The following is a 19761-nucleotide window of genomic DNA, read 5'->3' on the forward strand; positions in this document are numbered from 1 at the left end:
GGCGCGGGGGAGAGAGCCACGTAAACATCTACAAGGACGACGTAGGGTGCGGCGTGGTGACCGCCTCCAGGAAGGCGTCAGTCATGCATTCAGCAGCCATGGGTCAGGGCCCACTGCCCTGTGTGCTGTGGATACTGAGAATAAGACATGGCCCCTGCTCCTGGAAGCTCACAGTGTCCTTGGGAAACACAGTTTCCAAGCTCTGTAAGGAGTACATATAATATGGTAGGAGGCTTAAGAGGAGTAAGGGGGAGGCACTCCGGAAGCAGAGGGGGCAAGCTGAAGTCTGTCTGAGGTGGCTGGGGAGGGCTACTGGAAACATCTTGGAGGGAAGAAGAGAGGCGGGTTCCAGGCACAGGCACAAAGGCACGTTCGCGGGAAAAAGGGTGGCTTCTTCAGGAACCGCACGTTGTTCCGTGTGGCTGGTGTGTGGGAGGTGTGGCCACGGGAGACAAAGGCTGGGGGCCAGTCACGGACGACCGTGAACAGCAGATGACGGACCTGAGGTTTATCCCACAGGGCAGTACTCTGAAACCATCTTCACTGCACACACAGAAAAACGACAGTATTCCTACACACATAGGAAGGTAACTGGAGAGACGGCTTGGCACCCAAAGCAACTTATATCTTGGCAAACTTGTAACCCACTCAGGAAGCTTTGCTCTAGAAGGTGATGCAGTGGAGAGCTTCCCACATGGAGAGATACAATCAGATTCGGGCTGTGGAAAGAGCCTGCTGGAAGCTGGTGTGGAAAAGGAAACAATGGTGTGTGTGTGGGGGTGTGTGTGTATGTGTGTGGTGTGTGTGATGTGTGTGTGGTGAGTGTGTGTGTGGTGTGTGTATGTGTGTGGTCTGGGATGTGTGTGGCCTGGGATGTGTGTGGTGTGTGTATGTATGCGGTCTGTGTAGATGTGTGGTCTGGGATGTGTGTGGTGTGTGGGATGTGTGTGGTGAGTGTGTGTGTGGTGTGTGTATGTATGCGGTCTGTGTAGATGTGTGGTCTGGGATGTGTGTGGTGTGTGTATGTGTGTGGTCTGGGATGTGTATGTGTGTGGTCTGGGATGTGTGTGGTGTGTGGGATGTGTGTGGTGTGTGTATGTGTGTGGTGTGTGTATGTATGCGGTCTGTGTAGATGTGTGGTCTGGGATGTGTGTGGTGTGTGGGATGTGTGTGGTGTGTGTATGTGTGTGGTGTGTGTATGTATGCGGTCTGTGTAGATGTGTGGTCTGGGATGTGTGTGGTGTGTGTATGTGTGTGTGATGAAAGCAGGAAGGGGTCAGGAAGGAGACCCCCGCTGGAATCCAGGTGACAGGTGATGTGGGCTCGCATAAGGTAACAAAGGTGGAGAAGATGGAGCAGAGGTGGTTGTAAGTAAAACCAACAGGGCTGACGACTGGTGGGATGTGGAAGGAGAAGGGAGGGAGAAACGGACGCCGGGCAAGCGGCCAGCCGTACGCTCAGGACACAGGAAATGCGATAGAGGCTGAGGGTCTGGAAAAGGCAGCCTCACAAGCTGGCCTTGGAGTCAGACATGAACAGGTGGAGGGAAACAGCATGTGTGAAGGCACAGAGGTGGGCACGGGCAGGTGTCCCTCCTGGGCTACGTGGGAGAGGAACAGGCAAGAAGAGATGCCATGTGGGAATGTGAAGCTGGAGCCTCCCCGCCCCAAGCATCCAGGGACCACTGAGTCCGGAGAGCAACTTGACCCTGACTGCTCTGGCTCCGAGGACCAATCCACACCCTCAGCTTAGCTGTCCTCTGTCTGAGATGGGCTTGAGTGGGGTATGGAGGGCAGCGGGAGCCTTCTGGAAGCTTCGCCAGATGACCTGAACAGCTTTATGTTCATCAGGGGCCTCCATCTGGGTCGCAGAATGAAGAGCTGTTCCCGGACAGCCCCAGAGTTTGCCCTTTAGCATCTGGTCATTTGGGGGGATTCATCCGTCACCCACCCCGTCCCTCCCAGCTCTTTCAGAACTCAGGTTTCTCTTCGATGCTGAGCCACTGTGGGGAGGCTTCCTCGGGCACTGCAGGACGGTGCTGTGGATCCGCAGGTGAACCGTGAGGGCTGAGGTGCGGCTGAAGGCCTTCCCACAGTCGCTGTACTTGTAGGGCTCCTCCCCCGTGGGGACCCTCCGGTGCTCGTTGAGGGACGAGCTCTGTGCAAAGGCCTTTGGACAAACCTGACACTGATAGGGCTTCTCCCCGGCGTGGATCCTCAGGTGCTGGGTCAGAGCCGAGCAGTCGCTGAAGGCTCGGCCACAGGCGTAGCACCTGTAGGGCTTCTAGCCTGAGCGCATGCGCAGGTGCTGGGTCAGGTGGGTGCTCCGGCTGAAGGCCTTGCCGCACTCCTCGCACACACAGGGCTCCTCCCCGGCGTGGATCCTCTGGTGCTGGGTCAGGTGGGTGAGCCAGCTTAAGGCCTTCCCGCACTCCTTGCATTCATGGGGCTTGGCCCCTGTGTGGACAACCTGGTGCTGGGCCAGGTGTGCACTCCGGCTGAAGGCTTTCCCACACTCACTGCAGGTGTGGGGCATCTTCCGAGCATGGCTCTTCTGGTGGGCCTCTAGGGCCAAGGGGCTCCGGAACGTCTTCCAATACTCACCACACTTGGAGGGCTTCCTCCCCAAGTACGTGCCTGGAGGCTCTGTGCCATAACCATCCGGTGGATCCACTTTCTCTCTGGAAGGAGTCTCCTCTTGGGAGGTGAAGTCTAGCCACATGTTGGGACTGTCCCCCAAAGCACCAGCTTCACAGCCGGGCTGGTCTGTGAGGGTGCCCTTGTGAGGCCCTGAAGTTTTCCTGAAATCCATCTCTTGGGTGACAGACTTTGTCCACATCTTCCCTGAGAGTCCGGCCTGCCTCTCTGAGCTGCCCTCAGGTTCGCAGGCGTGACCAAAGGTGGGTCCTGGGGAAAGCTCTCCTACCAGGGTTTCAGTGGCCCTGACTCGTCCGAATTGCTCTGCTTACAGCTCGCCTCTGAGAGCTCAGATCCCAGCACCGGCCTGCAACAATCTGAACCACAGTGTCACCACTTTTTCCATACCAGGCCTCCCCTCTCTGCTGGGCCCTGGCCTCACTCTGGAAGGGGAGATGTGGGCCACTCCTGATATTTGGCCCCATTTCCAAAGGAGAGTTTCTCATTTGGTGTCTTGGATGACAAAAGGGCACAGTGCTGTCCTCCCACACCATCAAAAGCGGCGTCACACACACAGATGGCCAACAGGCACATGAAAAGATGCTTGTCATCGCTAATTATTAGAGAAATGTAAATCCAAATTACGAGATATCACCTCACACCAGTCAGAATGGCCATCATCAAAAAGTCTACAAGTAAGAAATGCTGGAGAGGGTGTGGAGAAAAGGGAACCCTCCTATACTGTTGGTGGGAATGTAAATTGGTGCAGCCGCTATGGAAGACAGTGTGGAGGTTCTTCAAAAAACTAAAAATAGTGTTGCCATATGATCCTGTAATCCTACTCCTGGGCATATATCCAGACAAAACTATAATTCGAAAAGATACCCCTATGTTCATAGCAGTACTATTCATAATAGACAAGACATGGAAGCAACCTAAATGTCCATCAACAGATGAATGGATAAAGAAGATGTGGTACATATATACCACATCTGGTATTATATATACTGAATATACTGGTATTCCATACCAGTAATAATGAAATATTACTCAGCCATAAAAAAGAACGAAATAATGCCATTTGCAGCAACATGGATGCACCCAGAGATTATCATACTAAGTGAAGTAAGTCAGAAAGAGAATGACAAATACCATATGATATCCCTGGGAGTTTGGCATTAGCAGATGCAAACTATTATATATAGAATGGATAAACAACAAGGTCCTACTGCATAACACAGGGAACTATATTCAATATGCTGGGATAAACCATAATGCAAAAGAACTTTAAAAAGATTGTATGCGACTTCCCTGGTGGCGCAGTGGTTAAGAATCCACCTGCCAATGCAGGGGACACGGGTTTGTTCCCTGGTCCAGGAAGATCCCACATGCTGCGGAGCAACTAAGCCCGTGTGCCACAACTACCGAGCCTGCACTTTAGAGCCCGCGAGCCACAACTACTGAGCCCACGTGCCACAACTGCTGAAGCCCGTGCGCCTACAGCCTGTGCTCCGCAACAAGAGAAGCCACCGCAGTGAGAAGCCCGCGCACCACAACGAAGAGTAGCTCCTGCTCTCCACAACTAGGGAAAGCCCACGCGTAGCAATGAAGACCCAATGCAGCCCAAAATAAATAAATAAATAAATATATATATATATATATATATATATATATATATATATAAAAGCATGTATACATGTGTATAATTGAGTTGCTTTGCTATACAGCAGAAATTAACACAACATTGTAAATGAACTATACTTCAATTAAAAAAAAACAAAAACCTGCATCACATGTTTCCATCCACCCCTGAAACCACCCACTGCAAACTCTCCATTCTTTAAGGCTCCTGATTTTGTCACAAGTGTCAGGAGGAAAACCCTGAGGTTGAATGGATCTGAAAGAGAGAGTGAGGGAGAGAGGAAGACAGCGAGCACGCCAGGCGCCTATGTGCCTGCTCCCTTGGGCAGGCTTGAGCTCTGTCCCTGCCACCTGGATCTGGATGTATCTGCAGATGCTCAGTAAATACCGGCCGAATGAGGGAATCAATCCAGGATGCAGTAGACTCTACCTTGAACCCCAAGTAGACACCTGCTGCTGTGGGTGGGTGGGTGATGCCTCCACTGGGCCTCCCTGAGCCCCCGGGAAGCCTGAGGCCTGCTCTTTATAATGTGCTGTGAAGGCAGAGCATGTCTGAGCGGCAGCTGGAGACTGGCTTGTGTACGAGGTAGAAGCATTCCCGAATGGACCTGCCCTTGACGGGTACACAGTGCACCTTAGGACGCCTGACTGGACATCGTTTACTGGACAGGTTCCAGGAAGTGGGGTGGGGGTGGCCAGAATAACTGCTGGTTAAGTCCACAATGGGGCCCCAGCTCTGCCGCTCGCCAGCTCCAAGGGTTGGGTAGTCTTGCCCTTGTTTGGGCCGCAGTTTTCTCATCTGCAAGAGGGGGATGCTATTCTGCTTGCCTCCCAGGGCTGCTGGCCACTGTTAGGCTGTTGTTCTGTGCTCGGCTCCAAGTGCAATGGGTAACTCCCATTGCCTCGTTTCAGCTTCATTCTGCTCTCAGAAAGGGGCACTTTGGGCTTCCCTGGTGGCGCAGTGGTTGAGAATCTGCCTCCTAATATGCAGGGGACACGGGTTCGAGCCCTGGTCTGGGAGGATCCCACATGCCGTGGAGCAACTAGGCCTGTGAGCCACAATTACTGAGCCTGCGTGTCTGAAGCCTGTGCTCTGCAACAAGAGAGGCCGCGATAGTCAGAGGCCCACACACCGTGATGAAGAGTGGCCCCCGCTTGCCGCAATTAGAGAAAGCCCTCATACAGAAACGAAGACCCAACACAGCCATAAATTAAAAAAAAAAAAAAAAAAAAAAAAGAATGATCCATGCTTTATTTTTTTTTTTTTTTTTTTTTTTTTTTTTTTTTTTTTTTTGCGGTACGCGGGCCTCTCACTGTAGTGGCCTCTCCCGTTGCGGAGCACAGGTTCCGGACGCGCAGGCTCAGCGGCCATGGCTCACGGGCCCAGCCGCTCCACGGCATGTGGGATCTTCCCGGACCGGGGCACGAACCCGCGTCCCCTGCATCGGCAGGCGGACTCTCAACCACTGCGCCACCAGGGAAGCCCATGCTTTAAAAAAAAAAAAAAAGAAGGGCACTTTGACAACTGGGTTTCAGGCAAGGAAACTTGAGGCCCAGCTGAGGGGAGGTCTTAAGTAATTGGTACAAGACCACATGATTAATTCAGAGAGGTTGAGTAACTTGTACAAGATCACACAGTTAGCTAGTGGTCAAGTCGGGATTTTAGCTCTAGAATCTCCTCCTCCTCTAGACCCACAGGTGTTCCCTAAGTCCCTCAACCTCCCTAGCCACATGCTGGGGCCCGTCCACCCTTTTTTCCTCTATTCCAGAAACACTGCACCACCTGCTCTTCCCAGAATGCACCAGTGCATACCATACCCCAGGGGCCTTTGCCTCTCACCATTCCCTCTGCCTGGAGTGTGGTTCTTTCTTGCTGTTTCAGTGCCATTTTGCATTTTCCCTGAAGACTCTCTTGACCCTACAGAAGGATGGGGCCGCGCCCTCCCGCCTACCCAGTCCGTGTCTCGGCATAGCTGATGGGGCCAAGGGAGCGCATCTGACAAGCTCTTTCAGAAAGGTTCGTTTCTCAGGGAGCAGAACAAATTTTCCTAACAGCTCCAGTTACCACGTGTCTGATTCGTGCAGGCACCGTTTCACAGGCCGCATAGACTGCCTTGTTCACACTCTCGATGACACTGAGGTAAGTATTAGGACTACAATCCCCGTTTTACTGACAGGGAAACTGAGGCACAAAAGAAACACACAGCCAGGAGGCGGCAGAGCAGTGGTTGGACGTACCAAGCCTCGATGATTCTTCTGAGCCCAAACTCCATGGTCTCCCTGCCTACGACCTCCGCCCTGGTTGCTGGCACACCCACCCCACCAAACGCTCCCATCAGGTGGGGCTGGGTCCTCCTGGTGTCCCATCAGGTCTCCCTGAGCTGCGACATCTGAGTGGGTCTCTAAGCAACGGTGCCCACTCTGGCCTGGGGCAGGTCTGTCTCACCCAGATGCTGGAGGTCAGCATAGGGAGGGCTCCAAGGGGGTGCATCGGGACACACGGCGTTTCTGCCCCCTCCCCAGCCCCAAGCATCCAGCCCCCTTACCTGATAGCAGCATCCTGGTTTTCCTTTGGGGAACTTCCCTTACTCACATCAGTCCCTGGGGCTTTGGTCCCCGACCAGCTCAGTGAAGCTCAGCTCAGGGTCTTTCGCCGTTCTCCCCATGAGGTTTCTACATCGATAAGGCACAAGCACGAGAGTGCTGGGCCAACTGTGTCTCCCTCGGGGACAGAAGCTACTTAAAGATGAACCTAACGTAGGAAAACTCAACTGAGAAAGAAAGGAGCACGAGAGAATTCTGTTCCATCACCCGAACTCCTGATACACAGCCATGAAGCCTCCCTCCTTGGCTTCCGTCAGTTTGAGCTGGGCTTTTGGTCACTGGCAGTCAAAACAGACCTGCTTAACGCAGTGTGTGAGGGTTTGGGTGAGTGCCCCCAAGTGCAAACCTGCACCCCCAACATTCCAGTCCAGGCTTTGCCCCGTGTGCCTTGGGCACCTGCCCGTCACCCCCTCACCTCTCTTGTCCAGTGCCTGAGTCAGGTCCTCTACGAGCACCACAGCCTCCTCGCCACTCTCGGGGCACTGAGCCCGCAACCAGGTCTGGATCTCGGGGGGCAGCGCGCCCAGGAACTGCTCCAGCACCAGCAGCTCCAGCATCTGCTCCCTGGAGTGCACCTCGGGCCGCAGCCACTGGCGGCAGAGTTCACGGAGCCGGGCCAGCGCCTCACGTGGGTTGGGATGCCTCCTCATAGCAGAAGTGTCGGAAGCGCAGACGGGCAGCCTCAGGGTGGGAGGTGTGGCCAAAGTTAGACTCCTGGACCTGAGAGAAGCTGGCCTCCTCATGCTCGACCTTCACTCGCAGAAAGTCATCCTGTTCCCAGGGCACCGGGCTCACAAGGCTCTTGGGGATGGCCACTGGGCAGCAGACCTCCAGTGAGATATGGAATGGCTGGAGCCTTGGAACTGGGTCTGCAGGAAGATCAGAACTTGGTTATCCTGTGAACTTGGCGCCCCGTTTTGTGGCTGCTGAGTAGGGCAGATGTGGGCTTGGGGCCTGTGAGATGTGACTCAGTCTCACAGAGTCACAGATGATCAAAATAATTAGGGCAGCGCCCATTTGGTGCTCAGCACCTTTCTAAATGCTTGCATGTAGTAACTCGTTTAAAACTCACAACAAACTCAGGAGGTGGGAGCTTTCTCTCATTATATGGCATAAAGACACACAGGAGAAAAAGATTTGCCCAAAGTTTCCCAGATACTGAAAGGAAGGGCGGTTGCTGAGCTACAAACCCCAGTAGCCTGACCCCATGGCCAGTCTGCTTCAGGCCTATGCTCCTCCCACACAGAGTGGGTCTGTCTTCTATCTCACACACACCCCCCACTCCCCTGGGAGCCACAGGGGCATTCCCTTACTTTACTTGCTAATTATTTTGTAGTTTCTGAGAGGAATATTTAGACAACTGACATTCAGCCTTTCTTCTTTTCTAATACATGTATTTCAGGCTATAAATTTCCCTATAAACATAGCTTTAGCTGTACACCCACAAGTTTGGTTTTGCATCTTCATTACCATTTAGTTAAAAATATATTCTAATTTCTCTTTTGGTTTCTTCCTGAACCATGGGTTACTTAGAACTCTGCTGCTTCATTTCCAAACAATTCAGAGTTTTCTGATAGTCTTTTTATTACTGATTTCCAGATTAACTCTGTTGTGCTCAGAAACTGTGCTTTGGTCAATTTTAATCCTTTGATATTTGCTGGTTTGAGACTTGGTTTGTGACCCAGTGTGTGGTTTTGTGGTCAGTGTTCCACGCACACTCAAAAATAATGCAAAGCCATCTTAGGTAAGTGACAAAAGAGGAAACAGATAAACTAGACTTCATCAAAATTAAAAACCTTTGTGATTTGCAGGACACCGTCAAGAAGGTGAAAAGAGGAATTCGCTGGCAGTCCAGTGGTTAGGAGTTGGAGCTAAGATCATGCAAGCTGTGTGACAAGGCAAAAAAAAAAAGAAAAAGAAAAAGAAAAAGTGAACCGGCAGCCCACAGAATGGGAGAAAATATTTGCAAATCATATATCCGATAAGGGACCTGTATCTAGAACAACTCCATAATAAAAAGACAAATAATCCCAAATTAAAGAATGGGCAAAGGATTCGACTAGATATTTCTCCAAAGAAGATACACAAATGGTCAACAAGCACATGAAAAGATGATCGACATCATCAGCTACCAGAGAATTACAAATCAAAAGCACAATGAGATATCGCTTTACACCTGCTAGGATCTAATACGCAAAATAACAGATAACTGTTGGCACTGAAGCCATGACCTTGAGCACAGGGAGAAGTGAGCACGAATAAAACAAGACCTCAATCCTGAAAACTTTCAGTGGCAGCTGGTGATTTCTGGCAAAGCTGTGCTCTAGCCCCTAACTCCACTGTAAAGCTTACTTGGGCCTCTTGCAACCTTGCCTCTGCCATTATCCCGATTACTGAATTCCTTTGTCCCTGTTACTCTCTTGTCCTAAAATCCCCCTCTGCACCTGAGCAATTTCTCCTAGTTCTCCAGGCCCCACTTTAGCTGTCATCTTCTCCAAGAACCATCCCAGCACCTGAAAGCAGGCTAAGTATCCTTCTGAGTGCCCCGGGTCATTCTCCCCCAGCTCTGTGTTCTAACCTTGTTTCCCCAGAGAGACTGGGCGTGCTGGAGCCGCAGTGCCTATAGCAAGTGCACAGTGAACAGGTGCTGAGAAAACGGAGGGACCAGGAAAGGCGGAGTTTGAGGCAGGGAATCATTGTTCAGAGGAGTGGGTACAGGGGTGGCAGGATTGACAATAAATACAGCGACAGTTTCCAAGCTCCCTTTTGTACCCCTGAAACCGCTGCTTTGGAAATCCCTGGAGGACAGTCTCTGAGACACAGGGACGTGAACCATGATCAGCTCACCCCCAACGTGCTGACCTCACATCAGGTCGAGGTCCCCTGTCCACAGCTGCTCAACCAACTTGGGAGAGCAGTTCTTTCATTTCTTGCTCCTTCCTGTACCCGACCTGACAACAGGCCTGGCACACAGCAGACATGCAGTAGATGCCCAGTCTGATGACTCCACAGTCCCTGCCAGGCTTAAGGCCACAGAAGGTGCAAGTGGACATCAACCCAGCTGGGTGACTGCAGGTCACGTAATTTCAGCCGCAGACAAATTCTCTGTCACATACTTGGTAAACTCCCTGCAAATCATCCAAATATAGTCCCCCTGACAAATCCCAGTCAGTCACGTAGTTCCACGCATACACCCTACCTCAGGCATAGTCTGTCAGTCGTATCCCAAAATATACCCCTGCACCCGAACGTTCTCAGTGTCACTCACAGTCCAATAAACACAGGAGCTCACAGCATCGCCCGTCATCCACAATCATCAGTCACTGTCTTAGCCAGTCACACACACAGACTCTCGGTTACGCCTGAAATCACAGTCAGTCACAGACACACCCTCTCACGCACCACACACAACCCTCCGACAAAATCTCAAACGACTTCTTTGTCAGTCGCACACTTGATCAGGTCAGTCAGACATCCTATCAGCCGACCACACGCTCCCAGCTTGTCGGTCAGAAACACAGCAATACGAGTCAGACACAAAAACACAACCAGACACTCACACAACCGGTCAGTCGGCCGGTCCCGCACTGGAACAGAGTTCCACACTCGGTCTGTCCGTCTGTCGGTCCACGCGCGGCTCGGGGTCAGCCCCTCGCTCTCCGTCTGCGCGTGTCGGTCCCACACATCTCGCTTAGACCACCGCAGGCGTTCGCCGCTTCGGGGTTTCCCGTAGTTTCTCTCCGGCAATCCGCGGGGGGGCCCCACCCAGACCCACCTCACCCGCTGGTGCGCGGTCGGACGCTTCCGGGAGGCGACGCGGCAGCGCTGGGGTGATGAGTCCGTGCGCCAGCTGGGAACCACAGCTCTCAGAACGCGCCGCGTCTCAGTCGCCCCGGCTCGTGCGACTGCCCGCCCACCTGGACTACAATTCCCAGAAGGCGCCGCGTCGCCCGCCCCCCCACCCCCAGGAGCCCGGGGGCACGCCGGGAGTTGTAGTCCGGCCAGGTACGTGGGCCGTGGGGACAGCGGCCGTGACTTTGTTGGGCAGTGGTGGCGGTGTGTGGATGATCCAGCCGGAGGGTGTGCGGGAGGCGGAACCGTGCATGGTGCGTGGGGGGTGAGAGGTGTGAGGGGTGTGTGAGGAGGTGTGAGGAGGTGAGAGCTGTGAAGGGGGTGTGAGGAGGTGAGGGGGGTGTGAGGAGGTGAGGCGGGTGTGAGGAGGTGAGGTGTTGAGGGGGGTGAGGGGTGTGGATGCTGCGGGAAGGTGGTGCATCACGTATGTCATGTGTGTGGCCCACTGCAACCATGTGGTCACAGTGCCTCTTTATCTGGCCCTCTTTCCATTTTCTTTCCCCTTTAAAAATCTTTACCATTTTTTGGAGCCGTAATTCACATACCTTCAGTTCACCCTTCTGAAGTGTACAATTCAGTGGTTTTTAGTATCTTTACAAGGCTGTGCAACCATCACTATCTATGTCCAGAACACTTTTATCACCCCCAAAAGAAACCCATTGCCCGTTAGCAGTCACTCCCTATTCCCCCGGCCCCCAGCCCCTGACACCCACCGATCTGCCTCCTGCCTCTGGGGATTTGTCTATTCCGGATATTTTATGTAAATGGGCCCTCTGCAGTTCCTGACCACTGGTAGGCACACCATGGGCACCCTAATCCAAGGAATCCTTCACCTTCCCCAACAAAGACCTGTCTCACCCATCAAGTGCTGGGCTTTGGCCTGCGGGTGGCACTGGTGGCCTTCATTTCTTTGGGTCTTCCTGGCCTTCTCTGTGGTCTTCTGCCTTCTGCTGTCCCACTTCTGATGTCAAAAGCACAGCCCCATGACGCCCACCCCCGATAATCATAACCATAAACCACATCTGCACTGAGCCCCGTTTGCACACCAGGCAATTACTGAGCCTAGTCGGTTCACCCAGATCAACTCTGCCCATGACCTTCTCCCTTTTTGCACCGCCAAAGGCTTTCTCTCTGGCAGCTCTCGCTTCCCACCCTCCAGCCCTGCCCTCTCCAGCAAGCCCAGCTTCGCGTCACTGACGCCTTGCAGCACTTGCCTTGATACCTCCCTGCCTCCAAGCCTAACTCGCCTCCCACCAGTGAAGGGTACCCCAGGTTTTCCTGGTTCCTATTTTATCACTTCTATGAACCATCATGTCCTTCTTGCTATTATACACACCGGTGCAGTTGGCTCTGCTAACTGGTCTGGTTTGCGTCTAAAGAGGCTGTATTAGTTTCGTATCACTACTATAACAAATTACCACAAATGCAGTGGCTCATAACAACAAAAATCTCTTATCTTAGGTTTCTGGAGGTCAGAAGCCTAAAATGGGTCTCACTGGGCTAAAATCACCAGGTTGGCATTTGCGTTCCTTCTAGAGGCTCTAAGGGAGAAATCCATTTCCTTGCCTCTTCCACCTTCTAGAGGCTGCCCTCGTTCCTTGTTCTGTGCACCTGCTTCGCCATCATTCCATCCCCTTCTCTGACTGACCCTCCTGCATCTCTTTTTCACTTATGAGGACCCCTGTGATTACGTTGGACTCACCTGGTAATCCAGGATACTTTCCCCATCTGCAAATTCCCTTTTGCCATGTAAGGTAACGTACTCACAGGTTCTGAGGATTAGGATTTGGACAACTTGGGGGGCGGGGGAGGCATTATTTTGCCTATTACAGATTCTAATTTCATTGGTCTGGGTTTGGCCTTGGCATCCAGACTTTTTTTTTTTTTTGCCACACCATGCGGCATGCAGGATCTTAGTTCCGCGACCAGGGATCGAACCCGTGCCTCCTGCAGTGGAAGCGTGGAGTCTTAACCACTGGACTGCCAGGGAAGTCCCCATCCAGACTTTTAAAAGTTTCCAGATGATTCTAATGTGCAGGCAAGGCTGAGAGCCACTGGATAAGAAACAGCAGAGTGCGGTAGGAAGCAAAGGCTATGGAGAGGGACCCAGCTGATTTCAATTCCCAGTTCTGCCTCTTAACTCTTTTATGGGCAAATGACTTCATCCATCTGGCCTTCTGCTTCCTTCTCTGTAACACGGAGATAATAAGCCCTCTCCTCTTCCCAGATGATCATGGCGCCCTCTGCTTCCCCATGTCCGTGGTGGGAGGCAAAGCTGTACCCGCTCAGACACAGCCACACGCGTAGGCTCACCCAGACATACAGACCCACATAAAGACACACACACACAAAAACACAACTTGCATCCAGGATATATAAAGAACTCTTACAACGCAAATAACCCAACAACAAAGCCCCTAAATAACCCAATTTAAAAATGGGCAGGGAATTCCCTGGTGGGCCGGTGGTTAGGACTGCTGGGGGCCCAGGTTCCATCGCTGGTGGGGAAACTAAGATTCTGCAAGCCACACAGTGTGGCTACATAAATAAATAAAATAATAACGGGCAAAGACAGTAACATTTACCCAAGGAAAACGTACAAACGGCCAATAAGTACATGAAAGGATGCTCAACATCCTTTGTCATCAGGGAATTGCAAATCAAAGGCACACTGTGATCCCACTTCACACCCAAGAGGATGGCTATGATCTGAAAGACAGGTAACAAGTGTAGGTGACGATGTGGAGAAATAGGAACCCTCATACATTGCTGGTGGAAATGTAAAATGATGCAGCCTCTGTGGAAAACAGTTGGAGAAATGAAAACATATGTCCACACAAAATCTTATACAGAAATGTTCGCAGTAACATTGCTCAAAGAGGTAAGGGAGGAGCCAGGATACAGAGGTCTTTTTGCTGGAAAAACAAACAACAAAACATGTAGTCGAACATCAAAAGATTACTGCTAATCGCAAAGAACAGACACCTCAAGTTAATAATGTTAGTGCTTTTCTATGTATTGGAAGATGCAAGAGTCTGGCTTCATTGAAATTATTCCTTAGATATGTATCTTAACCATCTAGGCCAGTATCCAAAGCACAGAATGCTTCCTGTTTTTCTCCATCCTGAATTCCCCTCAGGGCTCACCGTCTGGAGTCATGCGCTGGCTGATGGCTTGCTCTTTGTCTATTGGAATGGCAGGCAACATTCCCTGTCCACAAACCACAGGGCGGTCTGCGGGACCCCCCAGTAGTTGTTTTGTATTCGGTGTCTCACTGGCTCACTCACGCATTCCCCATACCTGACGTGCCAGGAGATAGGGACACAGAGACGTGGACATGTACTAATGGGGCTCCTGGCCTGGGCGGGGCGGGGGGGCTCTGAACAAAGACACAGGCAAAAGCCACACAAGGGATGTGCTGCCAGGTGCGGGGGGGCGGAGGGGGCCACGGGCCTCTGACTTGCTAAGGGAGTCACCCTGGAGCTGATGCTGAGGACAGGAAACGAGAACAAGCTGGGCTGTCTAAGGAACCGGAAGGAGGTAGGTTCGGTCACTGCAAGCTGCCTGGGGGATGACGACGAGAAATGAGCCTGGAAAGGTGGGCCATTGTGGGGAAGTGCAGGGGCTTCGAGGCTGGGCTTGAGGTTGGTTCTTACCTTGGTGGCCACAGGGAAGCCCTGAGCAAAGTTGTACAGGAAGTGAAAGGCCCCCGCCTGTGACTGTGACGGGAACAAGCTCGTGGCTCCCAGCAGGCATTTCCCCAACGACGTCTGGATTGAGCAAGGGCTGCCCAGTTCCCACGCTGCCTTTGCCTCGAGTTGCTTCTTCAGATGGGACCCAATCCTCCTGTTGTCTCCCAATACTCAAGGGGGCTTTATATTCCACACGTCTTGGTGTCCGCTGAAAGGGATGGATGGACTTCCACCACGCTGTCCTTATCTGCTACATCTAATATTTCCATCCTGAACAGTGAATGGCTTCCAGCTGGCCTTGGGCAAGCAGTTTAACCTCTCAGAATCTCAGCTCTAAGTGGGGACAGAAGTGGCTGCATCCCAGGGCCGCTGACAGGATGAGATGGGACAACACTTGCAAAGTGCTCACAGTGTGGAAGCCTTACACCGGCATCACCGTCACAGCTGATTTCAACAAAGCCTTCATGCTGAAGCTGAGGAGCGACACAGTTTTTAAAGAGCTGGACTTGGTGACACCACGTTTCAGCACACAGAGCTTCCTTTTTTTGGGGATGGGGTGGGAAACAGAAAACCACATGGCCCGAGTTAAGGCAAGGCACAAAGGACTAAAAAAAAAAATACCTTTTTTAAAAATAGTTTCTTTTCTTGTTTGTTTTTTTAATTACACTTTTCCCTTGGCGAAAACTTTGAAATGAGCTGTTCCAGGCCTGCTGAGAGGAAGACCATTCACACCTGTGGATCTTTCCTACCAGAGAGTGGGCACCCGTGGGAACCTGCACATGGGGGAGGATTGGGGGTGGCCGTGACTCCTCTTGAAGTTCACGGAGAAGCATCTCCAGAGGACAGGTCCCAGGCCCATGCCCAGCTTTCTCGTGACCCTGCGTGGAGAAGTGCATGAAGTGCAACAGCGGCTGCTCTATACCTGCCCCAAGTTCCTGACGCTCCCAGGGCCCTCGCAGGCTCGGGGGACAACACACCCAGGACGGACAGGTCTCCGCCGCATCTGGCACGTCCGCAGTTCACTGATGCATGAGAACCAAACGATCACGGAGGGTTTTCTGACACCCGCTGCGTTCGCGTGGTCTCCCCCTGAGCCCCCCCAAGGGACCCGCTCTGGCGGAAGGCCCCGCCGCACTCCCCGCACGCGTAGGGCCGCTCGTCCATGTGCGCCCTCAGGTGCTTGGCTAGGGTCCAGCTTTGCGTGCACTCGGTGCAGGCAAAGGGCCACTCACCCCTGTGGATGCGCCGGTGCCGGGCCCGGGACGAGCTCTCGCTGAAGGCGCGCCCGCACTCCAGGCACGGGAACAGCTTCTCACCCGCGTGGGTCCTCTGGACCCTCCCACGCTCCTTGCACGCGTGGGGCTTCCGTCTGCCGGCACTCGGCGGACAGCCCACGAGGCACGCGTTCTCGCCAAACGCACCTCCCCACCCACCGCGCGCCGGCGCGTCCTCCCCAGCTTCGACTCCTCGAGGGAGACTGTGGTCTGGAAAAGAGCCGAAGGCTTCCACGCACACGCCCTCTCCCGGATCCAGGGCTGAAATGCACGCGACGCCCTCTTGGCGAACATGGTTCGCGGGAGCTTGCGCCCGTACCGGCGTGTCCTGATGCTCGGTGAGGAAGGGCAGCCAGGGAAAACCTCCTGCGAGGCTCCGCTCGGGGCTCTGCTCCCGCCGGCTGCGCGTCCCCGCTGCCGCCTGGCCTCTGTGCTCTGTGACTTCACGATGGTGTGTGCCCTGGCAGTCCCCGCGTCACCTGCCCTGGAACCGGAGCATCACCTGCCCTGGAGCCTGCCCTTTGTCGGGAGCTCGGGACCCAGGCTCTGATTCTGAAATGTAAGCAAGAAACGTGCTCAAGCCGCGACCTGAACGTGCACTGCCAATCTGCGCGGGGACAGAGCCCCAGCGGCCTGACTTGGACAACAGAACGAGCTGCTGGCCCGGACCTGCGGCCTCGAGCAGAGGCTCCTGCATCTGAGGAAGGGCACCCACCGCAGAGCACGTACCAAAATTCCAGACTCCCAGGAGGAACGCAGGTGCTCAGTATAAACCATGCTGTTGGTACCCACGGTTCAGGCGCAGTGAGCCGCTGTTACCATCTAGGGAGTGGTGAGAACCCCACGCTCCCGAAATCCAAGTTCAGACACCAGCCAAAGGCCAGCCTCGCATCAGGCCCTTCCAAGGACAGCAGCCTCAGACCTGCTGTGTTAACCTTTCTCTGCACAGCGAGGAAGGAAAACGGTAGAAGGGGAACAGAGAAAGGAAAGGGCCAAGGCCACCGAGAGCCATCCCCTTGGTCAGATGCCATGAGGGGCACAGCCGCGCCCTCAGCGGACCAGGGCCTGGCCAGCAGAGTGGAGAACAGGCACTCAAACAAAAACTTGTATGTATGTGAATGTTCCCAACAGCCAAAACGTGGAAACAGCCCAACCCTCTGTCAACTGAAGACTGTATGAATAAAATGTGGTCTATCCATGCGATGGAGTATTATTCAGCCACAAAAAATAAAGGGCTGATAATGTGCTACGATGTTGATGAACTTTGAAGGCATTACGCTAAGCGAACGAAGCCAGATACAAAAATTCCACAGAGGCACAAAGCTGATTAGTGATTGTCAGGGGCTGGGGGGACTGACTGCTTAATGAGTAAGGGGTTTGGCTCTTTTCTGTTGGGTGTACACGCCACCTCCTTGCCCCAGGAGGAGAAATAAACTCATCTGAAACATGGTGACTATAGTTATAATACTACATCGTATACTTGAAATGTCCTAAGACAGTTTATCTTAAGTGTTCTCACTATGGTGAAAAACGGTAACTCTGGGCTTCCCTGGTGGTGCAGTGGTTAAGAATCCGCCTGCCAATGCAGGAGAAACGGGTTCGAGCTCTGGTCTGGGAAGATCCCACATGCCGCGGAGCAACTAAGCCCAGGCGCCACAACTACTGAGCCTGTGCCCTAGAGCCTTCGAGCCTCAGCTACTGAAGCCCGCGCAGCCTAGAGCCCGTGCTCCGCAAACAACAGAAGCCACCTCAATGAGAACCTGCGCACAGCAACGAAGACCCAACGCAGCCATAAATAAAAAAATAAATAAATTTATAAAAAAAAAACACAGTAACTCTGAATCAATAGCTTGATTGGCGTAATCATTTCACAATGTATACGTATGTCAAAATACAACCTTGTACACCTTAAATATATGTAACCTTTATTTGTCAATTACACCTCAGTAAAGCTGGGAGAGAAAAAACGAAATTTAATTTAAAAAATGATTAGATAGAGACCTTCCTTCACTTACCTGGACCTCTTGGGATGTCTCTCTCCACAGTCCACGGGTCTTCCCACTGCTCCAGCTTGGAGATCACGTCCGGTTTGGAATCAGGAAGTCCTGTCTACGGTGACAAAGGAGGAGGGGGTTGCTACAAGTCAGTCAGGCCCCAAGAGGCTCAACAGTAGTGCAGTGTGTGCCCTGAGGCATGGGAAAGCCCTCTCCCTGGTGATTCAGGGAGTACAAAGGGGACCCAGCTGGGGACACAGAGCAAGGACACATCTGGGTGTGAGTGACCAGGCATGAGGCAGGGGATGAACACACACACACACACTCACACACAGCATCCTCTGCGTTGGGCCCAGCAACCCCCATTCCTCCCTTGTGAAGTCCATGGCCACGTCCTTGAATGTCACTGGCTCTGAAACATCCCACACACATTGGCACAGCCAGGGGCTATGTCTGACAGGGGTCAGTCCCATGGGAAACAGCAGGATGTGAACACCCTGTTGTCATGGGGGAGGGAGTGGGGGGGACTCACGCTGAGTGGCCCAAGCCAAGAGTTGGCGCTGTTATCACCTTGATACTGGGTGCTGTGATTCCAGTTGAATATTGTGTCTCTCCCAAAGTCCTATGTTAAAGCCTTAACCCCCAAAGTGAAGGCATTTGGAGGTGGGGCCGCTGGGGGTGATTAGTTTTAGATGTGGTCATGAGCCTGGGTGTTGGCTGGTAAACAGTGTGGCCACAGAGAACCCCATGTCCCAGATCTTCCCAGGGTCAGGGTTTCTCCCAAGGTGCCCTCGATTAGTGACAGAGTCACTGAGCTCCACCCTGGGGTGAAGAGAGGAGGAGGAAGGGAGGGAGAGGAGGAGGTTGGCCCTGCCCCAGGACCCACCCTCCCTGGGGGCTGCAGCTCCAGTTCAGCTCGCAGGTGAAGTGGTGCAGAAGCAGGAGCGGAAACGGGTGTGCCTGCTGAGAACATAGGCATTTTGGAGACTCACGCGGACAGCACCTGACGGGAATGTGGTGTCCTGGGCCTCAGGCTTATGGCCCTTGATCCTCCCCTGAGAGGGAGGAGCTGGGGGGAGGGCAGGGGAGGGGCTCGAGGTAGGCCAGATCTGCCCTCAGACCCCAGGGACCGCAGCCCCAAAGTCCCCTCACCCAGAAGCCCTGCCAGCCAGTGGCCCCTTTCCCAGGGACCCTGGCCCTCCCCGACCAGACCCTCCCACAGGCGTTTGCTCCTGTGCTGCCTGCCCTCGGCCTGCTCCCTCCTGTTCGCCCTCCAGGGCTCGCAGAACCACAGCCCCCAATGTTTGCTACGTGCCAGGCGTGCTGTGGGAACCTTCCATCAGCTTGCTTGATCCTCACTCTGCCCCTACGAGTGAGGCAACACTACCTGACCCATTGGACAGGAAGGAAACTGAGGCATCAAGAGGGGAAGACGCCTGCGTTCACATGGACAGACGGGGTGATCTGTGCCCCTGGAATTAGTCTGGGGATGTGGCACACCACCTCAGCTCTGGTGCAGGGGTCTGCACAGCCACCATGGATCCAGGGTGACCCGGGGAAGATGCACGCTTGGACCAGGAAGTCCTGGACCTCTGGCCCCATATCCCTGCTCCGGGCCTGTTTCCTCTCAGGTACAGCAGGGACAGCCTCCGGGAGGATGGACAGCATTATGCTGTGAAAAGTCTTTGTGAAATGAAACACAACACGGGAACAGCGCACAGGGTCTTTGCTGCCCAAGGCCACACTACCTTTACACCCTGCATCCCCGCCTGGCTCCTAGGCTGGGCAAGGGGTCATGGGGCTCAGGGATCCATAGAAAGCAGCCCTCTGATTTGATGCTTGGGGGCTGGGCCTCAGACCCTGCCTCTAAAACTGTCCCTGAGCCTAGGCTGAGTCCCTGAGCCGCAGCCCCATGCCACCCCCAGCCCGTGAGCTTCTCAAAGGCTCTCTGGGCCACACTGGCCCAGTTCCCTAATGTGCGGAAAATCAGGTACTGTCACTACCCTCTGTTATACAGGTGGGGGAAAACGGAGGCACAGAAGGGTTAAATCTAACCCTTTGCATTGTG

The 19761-nt window shown here is 53.4% G+C and overlaps 1 protein-coding gene across 1 annotated transcript; it reads right to left on the bottom strand.

Moving 5' to 3' along the window:
- Window positions 1-1171: 1171 nt before the first annotated feature.
- Window positions 1172-14509, bottom strand: ZSCAN22 (zinc finger and SCAN domain containing 22). The gene is given in 5 exon segments (XM_032613304.1): window positions 1172-3003; window positions 6876-7029; window positions 7297-7516; window positions 7518-7750; window positions 14390-14509. Coding segments are annotated over 5 exon segments (1314 nt in total). The 5' UTR covers window positions 14490-14509; the 3' UTR covers window positions 1172-2396.
- Between the last annotated feature and the right edge of the window lie 5252 nt (window positions 14510-19761).

This window comes from Phocoena sinus, chromosome 19 (genome assembly GCF_008692025.1).
Source record: "Phocoena sinus isolate mPhoSin1 chromosome 19, mPhoSin1.pri, whole genome shotgun sequence".
Taxonomy (NCBI): domain Eukaryota; kingdom Metazoa; phylum Chordata; class Mammalia; order Artiodactyla; family Phocoenidae; genus Phocoena; species Phocoena sinus.